At 45.3% G+C, this 20,458-nt stretch overlaps 1 protein-coding gene across 1 annotated transcript in view; it reads left to right on the top strand.

The window, feature by feature from the left end:
- Positions 1-20,458, top strand: part of CACNA1B (calcium voltage-gated channel subunit alpha1 B) — a 433,344-nt gene that overhangs the window by 157,220 nt on the left and 255,666 nt on the right. Inside the window, exons 4-6 of the mRNA XM_067542172.1 lie at positions 6,420-6,511; positions 10,354-10,506; positions 19,360-19,547. Of these exons, the coding sequence (XP_067398273.1) occupies positions 6,420-6,511; positions 10,354-10,506; positions 19,360-19,547 (433 nt within the window). The remainder of the gene's footprint in view (positions 1-6,419; positions 6,512-10,353; positions 10,507-19,359; positions 19,548-20,458) is intronic.

Below are 20,458 nucleotides of genomic sequence, written 5' to 3'. Positions count from 1 at the left end.
CTGACTTGTGACAACCTCTGCTAGCCAAGTCCTTTGGACAGAGTGTAAATTGTGCGGCATTGCATGGTGGGTTTGTGGTCTGGAGATAGACTAAAATGGGCCTCATTTCTCAACAGAATCCTGGATGAGGATGTTGGGAATAACATCCTGGGTTGTCTCATCAACTCTTTGGTCGCTTAGGAACCTCTCCTGCTTGAGCTTAGCTTTGAGTCCCTTTAATATTTGAGGCCTATGTAGCTCCCTAGGCAGATGGTTGCATCGTCAAGGATTTTAAATTTCCCCCCTTAATTGCTTTCCTAAGACAGGATCTGAACCCATTGCGTCAGTAGCAAAGAGTAGCATAGCATGTTATCCACCCACTTTCTGAGCCATTATGTAAAAAATTGGTTGTGGCGTTCCTGCTCCTTAATTTGGCACTGCTCTCTGTTATATTTGGATAATTGGAATTACTTTGCACTTAGAGAGAAACTAGCAGACATGGACACAGATGTACTGAAGACCAGATCGTTTGTTTTTATTTTTTAATAAACGCAAGACTCACCAAATAGCATATACTATCCCATAATGCTCTAGCTCTGTTAGATACAGCAAACTAGGCAGGACACAAAATACATAACATATTCCTCCCCCCTTAATGGAAACGTCCATTTAACAGAACAATAACTAAACAAGGAAATGAGGGTAGACGGTCTCATTTCCTGGCTAAACCCCGGGGACCCTGTAAATGTGGGTTTGCCCTAGCTAAAAATGTAACTGTTGAGGAGGCCTTCTGTGTTTAGGTGGATTACAGCAGACTTCTGGTGTTCTCGCACAGGGAGGTGTTATTGGTGCGAGTCTAACAATGGGCTCAGGACTCATAGCTTGAACAGGGGAGGGGTCTGTATCTGCTGTAGAGGTGGATGGAGGAGGAGAGTAAGGAACGTGTGACTCATGGCTCAAGGATCTCTCATCTACAATGGTGAGGTCAGGCAGTTCAATTGGAGATGTAGTCTTGGGACTTGTATGACCTGGCAACAACTGATCTACATGTTGCCGCAAGGTGACATCATTTGAAGTCTGGACAGTGTAGGAAACAGGTCCTGTCTGGGTGATGACTGTAGCAGAAACCCATTTAGCTCCAGAAGCATAATTCCGGGCTAGAAGAGGGTGTCCAGGACTAAAGTTTTGGCCTTTTGCTCTGTGTGCACATCTGATGACTTGGTTGTGCTGTTGACGTTGCACAATTTTCATGTTTCGGAGGGTTTCAGCAGATCAAAGCAAGTGCGCAGCTGTCATCCCATCATTAGAAAGGCCAGAGACGCTTTGGTCGTAGCATGAGGTGTGTTTCCATAAGATAGTAAGAAAGTGTCCAGACGCTTTTGAATGGACAAATATCCTCATGCAGATTTTAAAGCTTGTTTCATTGTCTGCACAAACCTTTCAGCTAATCCGTTGGTGGATAGGTGGCACGGTGCTGAGGTGATGTGATGTATCCCATTTGCTTTCAGAACATTTTCAAACTCCTGAGAGATGCACTGTGGTCCGTTGTTGCTCACAAGTTGCTCTGACAGACTGAAACGACTAAAGTTTTCACACAGTCTCTGGATAGTGCTTTCAGCAGTAGTGGATGGCATTACAGAGAATTCTGACCATTTGGAGTGGGCATCTACAACAACCAAGAACATGCTTCCTTCAGATAGGCCGGCAAAATCAACGTGGATACACTGCCACAGATTTTCAGGCCAGTCTCATGTGTAGGGGCACCAACTGAGGTGTGTTCCTCATCCTCTGACATGAAGTACAAGCTCTTGCCTTCTCTTCAATGGCAATGTCCAGACCAGGCCACCAAAAGTAGTTTCGTGCAATTTCCTTCATACACACTGTTTCATAGTAACCTGAATGTAGCTGTTCTAACATTTGCGATCTCAGTAGAGGTGGAATAATGACGTGCATATCCCACAACAAGCAACCAGAATGGATTGATAACTCCATCCTCCTGAACATGTAGGGATGAAGATTGGGTGAGACCTGAGAGTCCAATAGAGATTTTCCATGCATCACTAGGTCCATAATTTGGGATAATACTGAATCAACGTGGATTGCTTTCTTTACTTGAGTAGCAGTGATGGGTGTGTTCTCCACCTTTTCAAAGTAGAAAGATTTCTTTCTGGCCAATATCTTGATGGTTACCTGGTAAAGGTAGTCTTGAGAGACCATTTGCGTTGCAGTGCAGGGTGGATCTCCGATACTTGATCTGATGTGTGTGCAGAAAGCAACAATGCCTACCATTGCATACGACTAGCAGCCAATGATTGAATGCCTGTGTGTGGTCCAAAAATTGATGTTAGAGGTCAATGATCAGTGAGAAGTGTTAACTTCTGTCCAATCAGTTACTAGTGAAATTTCCAAATTCCAAAAATGATTCCCAGTGCTTCATGTTCGATTTGGTCATAGTTAGTTTCTGCCTTGCTTAAGGTGCGTGATGCAAAAGAAATAGGCCTTTCCTCTCCAGAAGGCATAACGTGTGACACAACCGCTCCCACACCATAAGGAGAGACATCACAGGCCAATTGTAGAGGTAAGGGTGGGTCAAAATGTGTCAGAACCTCTGAATTTAGTAATGAGCGTTTAACCTTGTTAAATGCAACATCACAGGCTTCAGTCCACTCCCAGAGTTTGTTCATGTAATGGTTTTAGTAATGTTGCTAACTGTGGAATAAATTCCCCATAATAATTCAGTAGCCCAAACAAAGAGCGAAGTTGGCTCACATTTTGAGGAGCTGGAGCTTCCACAATAGCCTTGACTTTTGCAGGAGCCTTATGAAGGCCAGTAGTGTCAATGACATGTCCCAAATATTCAACAGAGGGCTGGAATAATTCACATTTGTCTTTGCGGACTCCTAGGCCGTACTTTTCATACTGGGCAGCATCCAAGTTCTTAAGGTGATCTTCTTTATTCTTGCCAGTGACCAGGATGTCGTCAATATAGCACTGGACTCCTGGCAAGTGACTCAAGATCTGGTCCATAGCCCTCTGGAACAAAGCTGAAGCAGACATTATTCTAAAGGGCAAGCAACAGTATCAGTACAACCCTTTTGCGTCACGATAGTCAACTGCTCTTGGGTCTTCTCATCGACATGCATCTGTAAATATGCCTAACACAGATCAATCTTGTTGAACTTTTGTCCACCAGCCAAGCCAGCAAAGAGGTTGTTGATGTGGGGAAGAGGGGAGTGCTCTACACACAACGCTGGGTTAACAGTAACCTTAAAATCCCCACAAATCCGAATGGAGCCATCCTTCTTCGATACTGGAACGACTGGTGTTGCACATTGGCTGTGGGTAACAGGTACTAGGATTCCACTCTTGTCCAGGCGCTCTAGGTCAGCTTCAGCTTTTGGCCTGATGGCATATGACATAGTTCTGGCTTTCAGACATTTTGGTTGGCTGTCAGGCTTAATGTTCAGTTTCACAGTTATTCCATTCGTACTTCCCACGTCCCCTTCAAAAACAGCAGCATGTTTCTTTAATGCAGCTGTCAGACCTGTTTCTCCCTTAGCCATCATGTGCACTTCTGCCCAATTCAGCCAGATCTTCTTCAGCCATGACCTTCCAACTAAGGCTAGGTAATTGTCTTCCACCCCAAACAGTGGCAATTGAGCAGTCTGTCCATTGAGCTCCACTTTAACATCAGTAGTACCCAACATAGGTACAGCTTCTCCTGTGTACGTCTTCCAAACAATTTTTGTCGGCTTAAGCGGAAGATGCTTTAACTTCTCCTTGTACACAGGGTCTGAGACCAGCGAAACTGCTGCGCTGGTGTCCAGTTCCATGCGTACAGGTTTACCTTCCAACAGCAGAGTTACCCAGTATTCATGTGAGCCAACTGCCATGGACAAGATATGGAGTAGCACTTCTTCTGACTGGGTGATCATCCTGAGTTTGCTTTACTGGGTGCAAGTTTCTTTTTCTCCTGCTTGCCTGTTCTGTTTGACTCTTTTTCTTATGTTTTCAGGCACGCTTAATGTGTGCCTTTTTGCCACATTGTCAACACACTAGGTCTTTACACCGGCATTCTGATACATGGTGACCCGGCTTTCCACAACAGTAACAGTCCCGGCTCCCCAGTGTCTTGTTGGTATGTTCTTGTGACACCTTATGCACTCGGGTTGATGCACTTAGTTGTTGTGCTTCCTTTGTCGCCAGTTGCATGGAAACTGCAATTTTCAGTGGCCTTCTGCAAGGTGCGCTTGGCCTCTGTCAGTAGGCGCTTCTGTATTGCTTCACTGTGCAGATCACAGACTAGCCTATCAGGCAGGGTGTCATTTAACACATCATTAAATTCACAGTGCTCAGCAAGCTTCTTAAGAACTGCTACAAATTGGGCAATTGTTTCACCTTCTCTTGATTCGTTTTGTGGAACCTAAATCTCTCTGCAATTACCAGTGGTTTTGGGGAAAAATGTGCTTCCAGGATTTTCACAAAGTCACTGTAAGATTTTGTACCTGGTTTCTCAGGTTGCACTAAGCTGCGCAGCAAACGAAAGGTTTTGGCTCCCATAACACGTGAGAAAGTTGCCACCTTCTTATCATCTTCAATTCCGTTTGCAACAACACAAAAACTCAAAGCACTCAGTATACGAGCTCCATTGCTCAACAGTTTCATCAAAATATCCCAGAGGCCCAGTAAGTGTCACCATTGTTTTTATTTTAGTGTCTTTTATTCACATGTGCTGGGGCTTGTTTCACACACAATTACTAGTGATTTCCTTTTACTAGCACAACGCTTCCTCCCCCTTCGTCTGTCTGCTTTACTGTCAGTTTCCACCGTCGGCGCAAACAATGCAGTCACACTGAGCGGCAAAGAGTTTTTCGTTACATTTTACTGTGGCTCCTCGCCGGTGGCAGTACAGGCACAGGTCCGTTGTCCTCGTCGCCACTTTGTTATATTTTGATAATTGGAATTACTTTGCACTTAGAGAGAAACTAGCAGACATGGACACAGGTGTACTTAAGACCAGTTCGTTCATTTTTATTTTTAAATAAACCTAAAACTCACCAAATAGCGTATACTACCCCATAATGCTCTAGCTAGGGAGCGAGGCAGGACACAAAATACATAACGCTATCCCTCAGATCTGCATGACGTTGGGCTAGATGGCTTTACTGACCTCTGTGCAAGAGGATGCTTTTCCATCTGGGAAGGAGACAATGACAGAGGTGATAGCTGCATGGGCAGGAGGCAAGAATAGCTAAAAATGGCTGGGTCTGTGCAATGTTGGCTCTTGCAAACTCCATTGGCAGGGCTAGTTCATCCGGACCTTCTTTTTGTTCCCTCTGTTAAAGTAGCCTCAGAACAAACCTATAAAAAATTAATGGATGTTGCCTATAATGACTGTAAAGGGAGCAATCAATAGGCGGTCGGTGAGGTGCTTTTCCCTTCTGAGAGGTTCTCTGTGGCTGGCATATGTTACAGGAGAACTTTCTTCCCCAGATCTTAACATTTGCATTGTTGAAACACTGAAGGAAGAGCTGCAGTAATTACTCTTATCATTGAGGGGACATTGAGTGTCTAAGTTCCTTGCTCAGGGAAGATTGCATTCCTGATGTCTTTTGGATCCTAGGTCCTCTTTTCTTCCCTTGCTGCAGGAGTGAAATGTGGTGCACGATAGGAGCTGAGCTCTGGAAAATATGGCCCCAACTTTGAGTACTGAGCACATTTCAAAATGTCATCAACATTTTGAATTTGGAGGGTTTTTTTGGTGGGATGGGGAGTGGGTGAGAAAAATTTAGATAAACTTTTCATAATTCCTCTAGCCTCCTGATTTTTGACCAACTATAGTGTTGGTTGAAATTTTTAAAACTTTGACATTTTCAAAATCAAGGCTATGTGCTTTGTGAATCCCCCCCCACACCAGGGTCTTGTAGGGTGACTCAGCAGTCTCCTAAAGAGCAAGGCAAATTACTCCAGCAGGCTATGGTAATAATTTTGAACTCATGTAACTGAAAGGGATAAAACAGTTCAGGATTAAATGGAAAACCTCAAAATCAGACAAAATGAAGCGTAAAAACCAAATTTTTTTAAAAAGTAAAGCTTGCATTATATAAATGTACCAGTATTTGCATGTCTATGTACATGGGACACTCCTCTCTGCTGGATGGAATCAGAACTGCTCAACTGTGTGTCATGAGCTCTTTATTGCAGAGAGCTAATTGAGATTCTCCTTTAGCTTGAGTAGTAGGGATCTGTGACTCAGGAGCAGACAGATGTGCATTGTATGTTTTCACTGGCTACTGAATGCAGTGTCATGACAGCTGTAAAGTCTTAGGTGGCCTGAATTTATTGCCATGCTTTATTTATTCATATTTTCAAAAACTCACATTTAATCCAATTTTTGCCTCTCTCTTTCTCCCTCCCCACCCCACTTTGTCTTAAATCAGGATTCTAGCCACCGCCGGGACTGATTTTGACCTACGGACCCTGCGAGCTGTTCGGGTATTGAGACCTTTGAAGCTGGTGTCAGGAATCCCAAGTGAGTGTAACGAAAATCATTGCAACATCATCGTCAATGTCAGAGAGGCCCCCCAGGTTTTGGGGCACGGTGTCCTCTGGACAATATAGTTTCCCCCCCTATTTCCTATCACACTGGGATGCCCTGGCTTTCAACATCTGGGACCTGATTTTCCATTGCTCTGTGTCGCATGTCAGCATTTACACCTATGCAAAGTGTGTGCAAAGAGCTACCATATTAGGCCCCAAGAGTGGGACTTCACAGATCTGGTACTTGAGACTTCTTTGCCTCTGGGACTCCATCTGTACTCCAAACACTGCCAGAGGCCAAGTTTGGCAGACTTCTGGCCCCCCAGTACCAGACTTCCCAAGGGAGATCTTTAGCTGGAGCTATAACAGTTGGTATCTGTTCATTTTTCTATGCCCCGTGGCCCTCTGGGTGTGTTAGCAACAGATTACTAAAAATGGCAAATTTCATGTCTCAATTTGGAACTGAAGCATTTGCCATGCAGCATGAGGCAGTGAGAGGAAATTGTTGCCCTTTTAAATGAGATGCACTTCGTGAAGTTCAGCTATTCATTCGGATCAACTCATTAGCACTCTTCTCCTCCTCCCAAGCAGCAGCCTGCTGTTTCAGTTCTACAACAGAGATGGTTTCTTGCAGCCAAAACACTAGGGACTGTGGAGATCTGAGGGTTTAGTTTCCTCACCTCTGGCGCTGGAAATTTGAGATGGCAGAGTCCTTTTGGGAGCACAGATTACATAGGCATCTCCCATCCAGAAGGAAAGGGCCATGGCTTGGCTTGTGACAAGGTGGCATTTATTGATAAATCTGAATTTGTAATTAATAGTCATAGGGAAATGACCCTTATCCGTTAAGCACCAACCATGCTTTTGACAGTACAAGGCCATTTAAGTAGACATGATAAAGCATTGGAGGGGAAACTAAGATGAAGTGACTTGTCCAAGGTCACTTGATAAATCAGAGTCTCCTATATCCCCATCTACTGCTTTATCCACTAGACCAGTGATTCCCAACCTGTCGTCCCTGGACCTCTGGTGGTCCTCGAGGCTACTACAGGGGGTCCATGGAAAAAAAATAACAACATCCTCAGCAAGGAACTGAACAATTTAAAATAAAAAATAATTTCATATAGTGTCTAAAAACCTACGATTGTCATTTATTTTACAATTAGCAGCATGTGGTGGTCTGCAAAATGTTTGGAGGTTGAAAAGGGGTCTGCACACTCGAAAAGGTTGGGAACTGTTGCACTAGACCATTGACTGACCCTTCCACCCAGCCCACTCATGAGGCGCGTTGACAGCTTGGAGGAGGATTGTCCTGCCGTTGCCCATGCTGTGGGTGGATAAAAAGCAGATTCCACTCCCTAGACTGTAAATCTGGCACCGTTCTCTATCATGAAATTCATATTAAAAAACCAAAACCAGTTGAATAAAATAACCATGATACCATATGAACTGTAAGGAGGGTGAAATCACAAATACAAGAGGTTCTTAAAGGAGAACTTGCCTTCTCCATTGGATAAAGGCATCCCTGCCTGGGCGTAGAGATCAGCACAAGGAATGTTCATCATTTACATCCAGCATAAGCCTTATTCTGAGAGTATAAGTGGGACAGAGGCTGTGTACTGGCTCTCTACATAGGGATGAATTTCCCTTTACTATGACCAAAATGTTACACACTTCCATGGAGTATTCTAGGGCCCCAGTCAACTTTCTGCAACTGATTATCTGGTGGGAGAGAATCTCCCATTTACGGTATGAGAAAACCACCAGGTTTTGCTTCATGCATACTTATGCCTTATGAAAACAGATATTCAACTTAATCTGGCCAGCCACAACTCTTCCGCCCGTTGATCAAAGTAGTAACTGTAGCCCACTGTGACACAGTAGATTTAAGGCATGCTATAGCCCTGCTACACAATTTAAAGGTTGTTTTGGCACTTGAGAACTTTATAATTATTCCCCCCTGCAATACGTACACCGTCCTGAGACCTAATCATTCACAGATGTGCTGTGTGCTGTCCTCATACGCTCTCTCCATGTGTCTGTATTTTTTCCCAACACAGATGAACACTTTTCTGTGCATCTCTGTGTTGACCTCACTTAAATTTTTACAAGGTAACGGGACAAGGGCCGGCCCTAGATCAAATAGCACCCCCAGGTGAGGAGTGTCTTTGGTGCCAACACCCCCCATTTGTTAAACTTTTGAATACCTTATTTTTTATTGCGTTTGTAGCCCATTTCACGTCTTTGATTCACGATTTGCATGCATGGTTTATGAGACGATAAATTTGCATGCTAGATTCTGTCAATCGGTATTTATTCATGCCATGCATAAGCAAATATAGCCGCGAGGGCCTGGCTGCCAACGTTCTAGGAGGTTTGAGGAAAATGTCGTTCTCAGAACATCCAGAAGGTTCCATGAAAAATGAATCCACACGTGGAATACCTGAAACATTTTACTTCAAACATTCTATTTTCCCTTTTGTCACTAACAACAAAAACAGCCCCCCAAGCCAGGCGCCCCCCACACCTGGTGCCCAGGAAGCTGTGTGGGTCACCTGCCCCTAAATCTGGACCTGAGTGGGACAATGCTGATCCTTTATTCCCATTGCCCCAGTGTGGGCCCCACAGCCAAGTTAGCTTTAAACAGTTGGTTAACATTGCATTGTTTTCATTATGCACATCTTCATAAAATTATCTGACACCATTATCTCTTCACCTTTTCCTCTTATCTTCCCTGTTTTAATTAAAACAGAATTTTAGCACTGGTGAAAAGGCCCCGGATTGGCAGCCCCAGAGATTGCAGTCTTCTGTTCATCGAAAAGATGGGCACACTGTGTAGTCACTCCACCCTTTTTTCATTTATCAGTGGGTCTCACTTAGAGCAGAGCAACATTTTTCCAACTAATCATTTAGTCACTGAAAAATGCAGTTGGGGTAGACTGAAACAATTTGCAAATTTGCCTAGAGTTTGCTGAATAGTTTCAATCAGACTGGAAAAGTCTACATACAGTGTTAACATTTTGTTTTGAGCCCAAACATTTTTGTTTTGATTTTTCAGACTTTTGTCAGAAGCAAAGGAAAAAAGTCCCAAAAATGGCAGGTGGTGGCGGCGGCAGCGTTGGTTCTCTTTCTAAGCTTTAGCCCACAGATTAGGGCATTCACTTGGGGTGTAGGAGACACAGGTTCAGTTCTCGTTGCCTGACATAGAGCAGGAATTTAAACCTGTGCACTTGCGCTAGGGCCCTGGGATATTCTGCTATGGGGCTCTCCTCTTAACGCTGTTCCACTTGTTAATCAATAACTATAGTCACTGGAGCAGGGTCTTGAAGTTGGGTCTCCCACCTCCCCGGTGAGTGCCCAAACCATCAGGCTGTAGAGCATTCCCGTTTTTTCCCTGGCCCAGTAACTATACACTGGCATCATGAATGGCAATGAATTGCCTTGATGCTCTCTCTTCATGACCCACCAACTCCTTGGCCTTTGTGGGAAGTAAGAGTGCTGAATTCATGCTAATCGTGGTGGTGGGTTTTTTGGTATTTGGACCCACCCTCTGGGAACTGGCTTGAGACTGCCAACACATGAGCCACGGGACATCTTTTAGGGCTTGGTCTGGCTCCCACTGATGTTAATTGGAAGATTCTGATGGGATCTGGATCAGAGCCTTAATCCTTACTGAGCGGGGAGAGCTTTGAACCAATGAGCTAGAAGAAAGAGGCATTGCAGGACATTGCCAATCCAGAGCTCTTTATTAAAAGTCCAAACTCCCCCACTGGCCCCAAAAAATCCTTCTTTTCCTCCAGTCACTGACCACAATAATTTTCTTGCTTCCAACAGGTTTGCAGGTTGTTCTCAAGTCCATCATGAAGGCCATGGTGCCCTTGCTGCAGATTGGGCTGCTTCTCTTCTTTGCAATCGTGATGTTTGCCATCATTGGGCTGGAGTTCTACATGGGGAAGTTCCATAAAACCTGCTTCTCAAATGAAACAGGTGAGGCTGAGTTGCTGCTCCCCTGAGCAGGTCAGCAGGATGCGCATTCACTCTTTAAGGGCCTAGTGTCATCTCTCAGAGAAGTGACCTGTGGAAGAAAGGGTGAATCCCACAGGGGCCTGCAAATGTAGGGTTTTGTGATGAGACCTAAAGCCACAGTCCAGGAGCTTATCCAGTGGCGATCCTATGGCCCGGAGGGATCCTGGCAAAATTACAGGTAGCATAATTATCTTCTGCCTCCCTAATTCCCTCTGCAGTTTGACTTGGATGTAATGGACCCAGTTTTTTGCTGGTATGAGTCAGTGCAGTTTCATTGGCCCTGTACTCTTCACTTCCTGTCCTAAACTGTTGTGCACTGATTCTGTGTCTGTTTTTTTCCAGGCTACATTTGATGACAATTAATACAATTTCCAGTTTTTGTCTCTACGTTCATTCATGCTTCTTTCATTTCTCCTTTCCATTCAAGTTAGTTTTCTGATACTTATTTTTCCCTCGGTCTTTTCTGGCTCTCTCCTAGCTAATTAAACCACAGGTTTCTGTATTAGACTCCTTTCTCCCTCCTGCCTCTTTCCTTTTTCCTCTTCCACTCCATCTTTCCCTCCCTGCCTACTCTCAGTGCTGCGGTACACCTGGGCGCGTACATGCACACTGGCAACCAGATAGATTCTCCTCTCATTTCCTCCGCTGGCTTGGATGGATTTACTCCCAGTTTACTTACACCCAAGTGTGTGAGAGGAAGCTCAGGCCCTCATTTTATGTGTGTATCACTTTTGTATTGTAACGAGCAGTAGGGCTCCCATGGCCCCAGCTGGGTGCAGTGACTTTTGGTTTCCAGGCAACTGGGGTTCTGATGAACAGCTGTTTATTTGCGAGATCTCTAGAAGGTTGCTGGGGGAAGAGACAGCGCCATAGCATGAATCATGGGTCAGGAGAGAGGATGAGCAGCAGACAAGTCAGAGAGAGGGAGGAATGAAAATTCTGGGAGAGAAAGTAAGGGGACACAGGGGTGAAGGACTTTCCAGGCAGGGAAGTCAGAACCAGACAGAGCTTCAAGAAGAACAGGCCAACCATGTGCCCATGAAGGTGAGTGGGACGGACCATCCAGAGCTGGGGAGAAAGAGGAACTGGAAGGCAGCTAGTTATGAGTAGCGGTTGACGTGGCGGTTGACGTCCCCGTGAATGAGGCGAGATAGGGACAGACAAACAATTCAAAGTCAAAGAGGAAGAAAGATCCAGGAAAGATCGTTCAGAACCCGGCTGAGGCAGAGACGAGGGGAGGGCCTGGAGTGCGAGCCGGCCAAGCTGAGGAGGAGGAGGAAGATTGAAGGGCTATGGCTGATGAGAGGAAGGGGGAACCTGTGGCACGACCACAGCCTTCTTGGTGGGTCATGTGAGATAAAGAGAGGCCTAAGGAGGTGGTGGCTAGGAAAGCAATTGCATAGGGTTTGGGGAGAGTGTGGTGCAGGCTGCTGGAGCATGGCAGGCGATGTTTAAGTACCAGAATCACTTCTTGTCAGGGCGACCCGGCTGGCCCCTTAAGGTGCAGTATTGCAGTGTGAACGGTCTGCACATATACCCTGCATCCAGGCAGAATGCTTAGAGCTAGCGCTGTGAAATAAATGTGCATACATGCTGACGCCTCCCATCTGCTGCACTGACTCCATAATCCCCCAGGAGAGCCCTACCATTACCCTCAGTCCGGTCAGCAATGCAGCACCTGTGGTTAGAGAGAGAGAAAGGCCTCACAGCATGTTAATGAAAGACCTGATAAAGGAGAAGGATAAAACCTGGCAGTTGCCATAAGGAATGTTGCGGCCAGGAAATGGGAAATTGAACCCTGCAGTGAAAATTACATGTGTCTGCTTGCAGCTGCACTATAAACCCTAGAAAATAGAGATGTAGAGTCTGGACACCCAGAGACCCTTAACTAAGGACAGTATGCAACATCAAAATAGCCCCTGGAGATGCAATTTCACTTTAAAAAAATGCAGAAAGTGTTCTTCTCTCTCCCCACATTAGTTTTTAATTTTTCTATTAACGTGGTGCCCAGTTGTGTTAGGTGGCATGAAATCTCAGAGGTAAAGAGGTTGTTCCTACCCCAAAGATCTGACAATCTAAAAAACATCTGGCCTTTTTGGTGATTATCATTAACCATCATTTGTATTTATTTATTTAGATTTATACAAACTGTAATAAGCATGCCCCATCCAATGCTTTGGGTGCCTTTGACAATTTGTGTAAAAAATATACTACAATAATATAGCATCTTACATTGACACAGGGCTTTGCAAACACAACGTGAGATATTTTTCTTGTCCGAAGGATTCATTGTGTAAGATGAGCAAGACCTGGCACAATGACCCATCTTTGTAGAGAGATGACTTAGGAGGAAAGCAAGAAGATTCCTGGAATAAATGGATTTTAAGACAGGATTTGTAGGTGGGAGGAGGACTATTTTAAATGATTAGCTCTTTTGGGAGGGGGGCTGACTTTTTGTTCTGTGTTTGTGCAACAGCTTGCACAATGAGCTCCTGGACCACGACTGGGGCTCAGAGATGCTACCACAATTCAAATAGGTAATAGTAATAATAGTTAATAGTAAATTAATAACAACATTTGGTTGGCAGGGAGTGGGAGATTTTTCCAAAGCTCTGTTGTGGGCTCAGAAATAACTTCTGTCTAACACGTGCATAGGGTCCACTGAGCGGCAGCATGGGAAGCCGTGTTGCCTAGCGGTTAGAGCACTGGGCTGGCACTCAGGAGATATGGTTTCTATTCCCTGTTCTGCCGTTGTCTAATTGGGTGACCTCAGGCAAATCACTTCCCTTCTCTATGTCCGTTTCTCAATCTGTGAAATGTGGGTAATGATACTGACCTCCTGTGTAAGGTGCTTTGAGATCTCCTGATGAAAAGTGGAAGATAACAGCTAGGTTAGGTACTCTTTTATCCCTATTTTATGGTTGGGGAAATAGAGGCACAGAGCAAGGAAGTGATTTGCCCAAGCTCACCCAGCAGGTCAAGTGATAGAAAGGGGGGTGAGGTTTCCGGGGCCTGATTCTCCATTCCCTTGTGCTCTGTGGAGTCATTTGTGCCAGTGCAAAAGGAGTGTGAAAAGCTACTGTATCAGACTGGTAATGACCGATGTGCAAGTGGCCATATGAGGTGCAGAGCTGTGGACAATCTGGCCCGAGGTTTTCGTAGTGGCTGGTGGGATGCAACCGAGAGAAAGGAAACAGAGTGCTAAGGAGAGATGGAGTGAGAAGGATTGCAAGAACACGGGAGCAGAGACACAGGCAGGACTGAGACTGTTTTGAGCCTAGCAGGTGAGAAGGATGATCTGGAATTCAATGTGGTAGTGAGACGGCCATCGTCTTGGCTGACGCTCTGAGGATTGAATTGCAGACCTCCAGAGCTAAAGTCATGAGCTGCTAAAGAGCCAACACTCCCTAAGTGGGAGCAGCAAAAACTCATATCCTAGGTGGATCAGCAGAGAGGGTGACCTGTAACACGTTACTCTAGTAGACAACCAAAGAGTGAGTGAGGAGGGAGCAGCCTTGGATAAAGAAGGTGGCTAGAGTGGTGGTGTTTTGCAGTAGAGTGGAGATAGGGAGAGGTGAGAACCAGAGAGTCCAGGGAAGAGAAGAGTCAAGTGATCAGGTGTTTTCCTAAACATCACATAATCTTCTTCTTTATGCCCGTGGTACTTCTTAAATGGGCAGAGCACCATGTAGAATTCTCTGCCTTTTCCGCCCTGACATGGCGGTTTTGGGGTTTTGGTGGGTGAGGCGAAGGAGGGCAAGTGTTAAGTAGTTACTGGGATTTTTTCCTTTTAATTTTTGTAGCGTCTTTAAAAAAGCCACAGTCCCATTCATGGCCATTTTGACGCCATCTTGGTGTATGACATCATGATGACAATACGACTGACAAATCTCTAGACCAAGCAGAAGGCTGAGCCCTGTTTCTGGCATGTGATGTAACATACCCATCTTAGCACTTCTCTTGGAATAGCCCTCAAGTATGGAACTGGGAGCCCAGCCAGAAATTTGTGAGTACTGTACATCATGGCATCTTGACAGGAAGGAAGGAGGGCCAGCTCCAGAATGAAGGTTATGACCTCCTTAAAGTCTATGCCTTACCAGCGTACGAAGGAGTCTCTGTTAAAGGGAGCCAGACAGCTTTCTGCTCAGTGGTTAATGTGTTCATCTACAGATGAATTATAGAAATTGATTCTACCCAGTTCCCTCTCCTCTCCCTCCCTCCGATCGGAAATGGAGCAATGGCATTTCTGAAAAGGCAGCAGGCGAGGTTTCCTGGATCTGGAATCCCTCAAGTGCAGGGAAAGCAAAGCATCTCGCTAATCTAATCAACCCAGCCTTTTAAACCTAAATGCCTAATCTCAGAAGAGGTGCATTAACAAGCTCAGATCCATTTGCTCAAAGCATCGACTTAAGTGTGGAAATATGAATCTCCTCAAGGAGCTGCATCCTTGCAGCAGCAGAAGGGTTGGGGACCTGGGGAGTTCGGGGGATTCAGGCCAGGCCTTGTTCCCAGGCCCCAAATGAAACAGTCACCTGGGATTCTTATGGAAACCAAGAATCAAAGAGCAGTAATTTGGAAAGATGTTCCAGGTGAGGTCATGGGATATGAATGGAAATGCCGTGGCTCACGTTGGCACAGCGTTAGTAATTTTGTGGCACTGAGTGGCTCAACTATAAGGGGTAATTAAGAGTGTTTGTGGGGTTTTTTCCTCAAACGCTGGGGAAAGTTTGTAATGTGACTTTTTATATATGACATGAGAGGCTGTTCTGAGTTTATGGAAAAGACACTTCATTTTGGTGAAAAATAGGAAAAAATCTAAGACAAATCCACACATTCGTGTGTGATTTTCAGTGAATATATGATATATTTTATCTCCATACTCTTCCATGCACTCATGTTTTACTGAAACTGAGAATTCTTTTATGTACAGCCATTTGCACAAATTTTCATTCACAGTTCCCTGCTGACCAGACTCCAGAAGCTAGGTTATGAAACCATCTTGAGATAGGAAGGCATCACACCCATTTCTGAATTTTCCATTTGACACCTACCTAGTCCTTTGAAACATGCGTTAGAGATTATGGGCCAATTCTGCTCTGTTATACCAGTGTAAAAATCCAGAATAATCCCACTGAAATCCATGGTGTTATCCTGGATTTACACTTGTGTAACAGATCAGATTGTGAACTCTTTGGGGTCTCTCCCTTTGAGTTTGTATAGATGAGAGTTTTTTAACTCGCGTTAATTGATTGTTTGTTAACATAAATTGCTAAAATGATTGTGAAAGACTGGTCTAGATGTGACCTAAATGATTGTTTTGTGATGCAAATATTTGTGGTTTAGTTGTATCCTAGAACAAACCTTTGTGGCATGAGATACAAATGATAATTTGGCCTCATCACTTTGCATACTTTTAAAAAAAAAAGAAAAAAAAGTGGAGTAGTTAATACTGATTCCCTCCATTGAACTCTCTTTTTCACATGGACTTTAGAAGATCCTAGTTGCTGTCATGTCTCCTGCTTATAAAGTAATCAATACATGTAGTAATAGATGTTCATTGCCTTTAGAAAGGATTACCTTGTAAGCAAAGGCCAAACGTCAGAAAGCAGGCTGCACTCTTCCAAAAGGCCCCTGGAGAATAGGCCTCAAAGACTTTATTTTCTTTTTTCTTCTTGCAGCCTTGCTTCAGTAAATCCTTCAACATTCATTACAAAAGCCATAGTGACCCAGATGGGAGCCTGAGGGCAAAATCTTGTATTAAGGGGCTGGTGAGATGGGGAAAGGTCATTTTCACACACCATATTGTGAAATATTAGAGTCAAACTGCCAGTCTTTTTTCCTCTGCAGGCTTCTTTCTGTGTAATTATTATTATTATTATTATTTATTGTTATTACTGATTTCCAACCCCCCTTTGGTGAATTTGATTTAGTAAGGCCTGATTCTCATTGCTACTGTCCTGGCAGTGTTTTTCTTTAAGGACCTTTCCTTCTGCCAGTGCCAGAGTGGTGTAAAGGGCCTTAGTGTAAATGAAAAATGTGGCCTGATGCGTTTGTTTACTTTGAGAATCGAGCCCTGTGCTCCCAAATCTTCTCCATCAGCTGCAAGGTGGCAGCGTAATAACTGCTCTGGATATCTGCAGTGAGCATGGAAATCAAGAGGAATATGGATATAAAATGACTTTAATTTAATTTTGGGTGGGAGAAGAGCTGGTTTGAATGTCTACCTGGGGAGTGGTCAATCGCTCTTTGCTTATTCATGGCACTGAATGGATATTTTGGATCTTGCCTCGGATGACCTAGGTCACCCTTTCCACACATCCTTTAAGGTCTTCACAAGTGGTAGAAGTCTTTACCTTTGCCTTCAGTGGGGCTGGAGGGTGACTGCCATAGGACAAAGACTGTTTCTTACTCAGGGTAGCTTTACAAATGAATTAAATACTGATGACTACTGCAATGGTTGTGTAGGACAAGCAGAGCAGCCATCATTATTTATTATTCATTTATTATTGGTCTCATGGTAGTGCCTGGAGGCCAGGCCTCCACTGTGCTAGGCCCTGTACAACCATGTATACAGTGACTGTGCCTGTCTCCAAGGGCTTGCAGTTCATTATGTATTCAGCACTTGTCAGCTCTGGACATGAAAAGCTGTTTCAGTAAGAGAAGGAACATTGGCAAGGGCATGCCGGCATCCTCCTTTACAGTCTCCAACATGGAGCATGAGGGAATTGATAATGCCCTTGCTCCAGAGCCTCTGTTTAATATTTCCCTACTTAGTAGCACCCCCCCACTCAATGGCACCTACAGCAGTTCATCATTGCCTTCTCTGCCTTGGATGGGAATGCAAAGCTTGCGAAGAGATATGAACCCACTACCTTCTGTCCCAGAGGATTGCGTGCTGTGTTGAGCTGCACAGACTACACTATCATGAGACTGGCCTGCAATACTGAAGTCATAGGGCTCAATTCTTTACTCTGTCCTTGTAAGCTCTACTGCCTGGCCTCAAAGCAAGTTAGAGCTGTCCAGGAGCAGCTCTAACTTTCACCGTTGGCATTAGGCACTCTCTGTATCTATGGGTATGGTTATGCTTCACGCTGGAGGTCTATTTGCAGCTTGATTAGAGATACCCACACTAGCTCTGATCAAGCTGGCATGCTAAAAAAAGAAAAAAAAGTGTAGCCATGGCAGCGTGAGTGGTGGGATGGGCTAGCCACTTGCGTGCATAGCTACTTTTTTGTGTGGTGGGATGGGGGTGGACTAGGCCCAGAGGCCCCCTGCTGGAGCTCTCAGGGTCCTGACACACACATCCCAGGGAAGGAGCAGTGGAGGAGTCCTCCAAACAGCCTAGAGTGGCTCCAGGGGAAGCAGCCAATCAGGGAAAGGCTTCAGGGAGCAGCCAGTCAGAAGGTTGCAGACCAATGTCAAGGCAGTGCAGCACAGCTGGTTCCTTGCTGGAGCCAGAGGAGTGCAGCTGGTGCACCTGGCTGGCCAAAGGGAGCTGCAGCACCAGGGACGGCTCAGTGCTGCAAGGAACCAGGGGGCCAGGATGAGCTCCTGGCTGGTTGCTGGGCCTGAACAAAGAATTGCCCTGAGCTAAGGGCGAAGCCCTGGTGAAGTCTGGGGCTGCAGGCAAATAGCCCGGGGAACTGAAAGCAGTTTAGTTAAAGGGACATGGCGATGCATGGCTGCTATTCTTAGGGACCCTGGACTGGGACCCGCAGTAGTGGGTGGGCCTGGGTCCCCCCATAGGCCACTGGGAAAGCAGACTACAATTGGACAGTGATAAACCCCCAGAAGGGGATCTGAGCTACTTAGCGGCCCAGCTGGAGTGCTGGGGCCAGAAGGGCCCAGAGAGGGCAAAATCATTGCCTCCAGGGAGGAAGCTCTGAGGTTACGGCCTGATACCAAGGCCGGGGCTGTTTAAAGACTGAAGGCACACCCGACCAGAAGGGTGCTCGTGAGAGATGGGTGCCGCACCATTACAGGTGGGATCATACTTGGGGTTGCTAGGCCCTCCCACTACCATGGCTACACTTCTGTTTTTAGCATGCGACCTGGATCAGAGCTAGTGTGGGTATGCCTCCGAGTTTGGGTTGCGATTCCCAGCTCAAGAAGTGGAAACGTGCCCTAAATAGGATTGGCTTTAACGTTGCTCTACTCTTCCCTTCATGACCTCAACATTTCCTCTCCCTCCCCTTATGCTGGGACAGCTGCTGTGCTAAGAGTCCTTAGTGGGCCGGAGAATCTGCCCCATAGTTTTTCTGTTTCTGTCCATCATCACTATGACACAATAGGCCTAGTACAAAGTAGTAGTAATAATACTTATCACTTCCCCGCACATTACAGCATATCACTGAATCACAGTACTCACTCTGCTTTAAATCCAGGGAATCTCTTTGGTCTAGCACTTGGTTTACTGCAGACACTGGTTCCAGGGCATAAGTGGGGTGCTGCAGTTTTTTGAATGAAACTCTGCCTGTTAGTGCTACAATATTGCTCAGTTATGGCCCCAAACACTGCACTAACACTGTTGTCAATTGTAGGTTTTGGATGCATGGGGCCTGATTTTCATTTACATGCTCACTAAAGCCCCTAGCATACAGCCTTGGCAATGTAAAGGGCCTTATGGGGGCACAAACTGCAGCCACACCCATTTTAAGGTCCCAAAGTAGCATAAAGGCACCCTAGTGTAAATGAGAATCAACCCTGGTGGTCCTGGAGGCAGTGTGGTGAGAGCTTAGAGACACCAGCGTATTTGGGAGTCTTTGATCAATAACTGTTTCTCTCTTTGTCTCCTTCACCCCCTGGTCTCCATAGGTGAGGAGGTGGGAGATTTTCCTTGTGGAGAGGATCCCCCTGCCAGGCAATGTGAGAATGGAACCACATGCAGGAAATACTGGCCAGGCCCCAACTACGGAATCACCAACTTTGACAATATCCTGTTTGCTGTGCTAACTGTCTTCCAGTGCATCACCATGGAGGGCTGGACTGACATCCTCTACAATGTGAGTATAATGGACAATGTCCGTGAAGAGTTGTCTGGGCCATGTGTGGATTGCATTTTTCTATTCCACGGTGGGGACGGGCTTCGTGCACATTCCCGGTTTGGAGAACAAAACAAGGAGAAACGTGTCACTGATTCATTCTCACTGGGATAGGCTAGAACTCAGGCTTAAACTGCAAAACAAATTAGCGGTTGATGTTTTTCCATCAGTAGCCCCAGGCCAGGCTTTTTTGGGACTGTCCCAGTTTTCTTAGGACAGTCCTGTGGCCAACAAGCACTGTGCTTTGTAGGACATTCCTTGATGCCTTGTAATCCTTTATGGGTCCCACAAATCATTATCGCAGTCAAAAGAGATGGCATTTTGAGGTAGCGTTCCTCACTTTTGCATACCTGTGTAGTGACTTTTGATGTAGAACGATGATGCCATGCCCAGGTATCATCAGGTTACACTGCAATGTGCTGATGCACTTTCATACCGAATGGGTTTGTCCTATTGTATAAACTTCGAGTGTTGCGCCCATCCTCACTATTTCTTATAGAATATATTTAATCAATGACCTAACGGAAGTGTTGCAATCAATGACCCCTTAACATTCTTCTCTTGTATCTAAGGGCTTTCCCTACAGCCTAGGTTCACACTTAGTGCTGTCTGTTGTAATATGCTTAAAGGAACAGTCAGCTAGATTATGATCCCGCGTGTAGTGCTGGTTTGATTTATTCTGGAGGAGTTTAACAAAATCAAACCAGCCATATTCTTACCTGCTGTAACTCCACTAGCTACGGTGGAGCTGCACTCAGGATGAATTTGGTTTTTTGGATCTGATTCTTCATTGCCTTGCATTTTGTTTAGTCATTTACACTTGTGCAAAGCGGGTATAAAAGGCTGTAGTTCAGATCAGGGTGTATTTTCCA

Source organism: Emydura macquarii, unplaced genomic scaffold (assembly GCF_026122565.2).
Source record: "Emydura macquarii macquarii isolate MOO-44397 ecotype Brisbane River unplaced genomic scaffold, CSIRO-AGI_Emac_v2 contig_691, whole genome shotgun sequence".
In the NCBI taxonomy this organism is placed as follows: Eukaryota; Metazoa; Chordata; order Testudines; family Chelidae; genus Emydura; species Emydura macquarii.
This window is presented reverse-complemented; position numbering and strand designations above follow the sequence as displayed.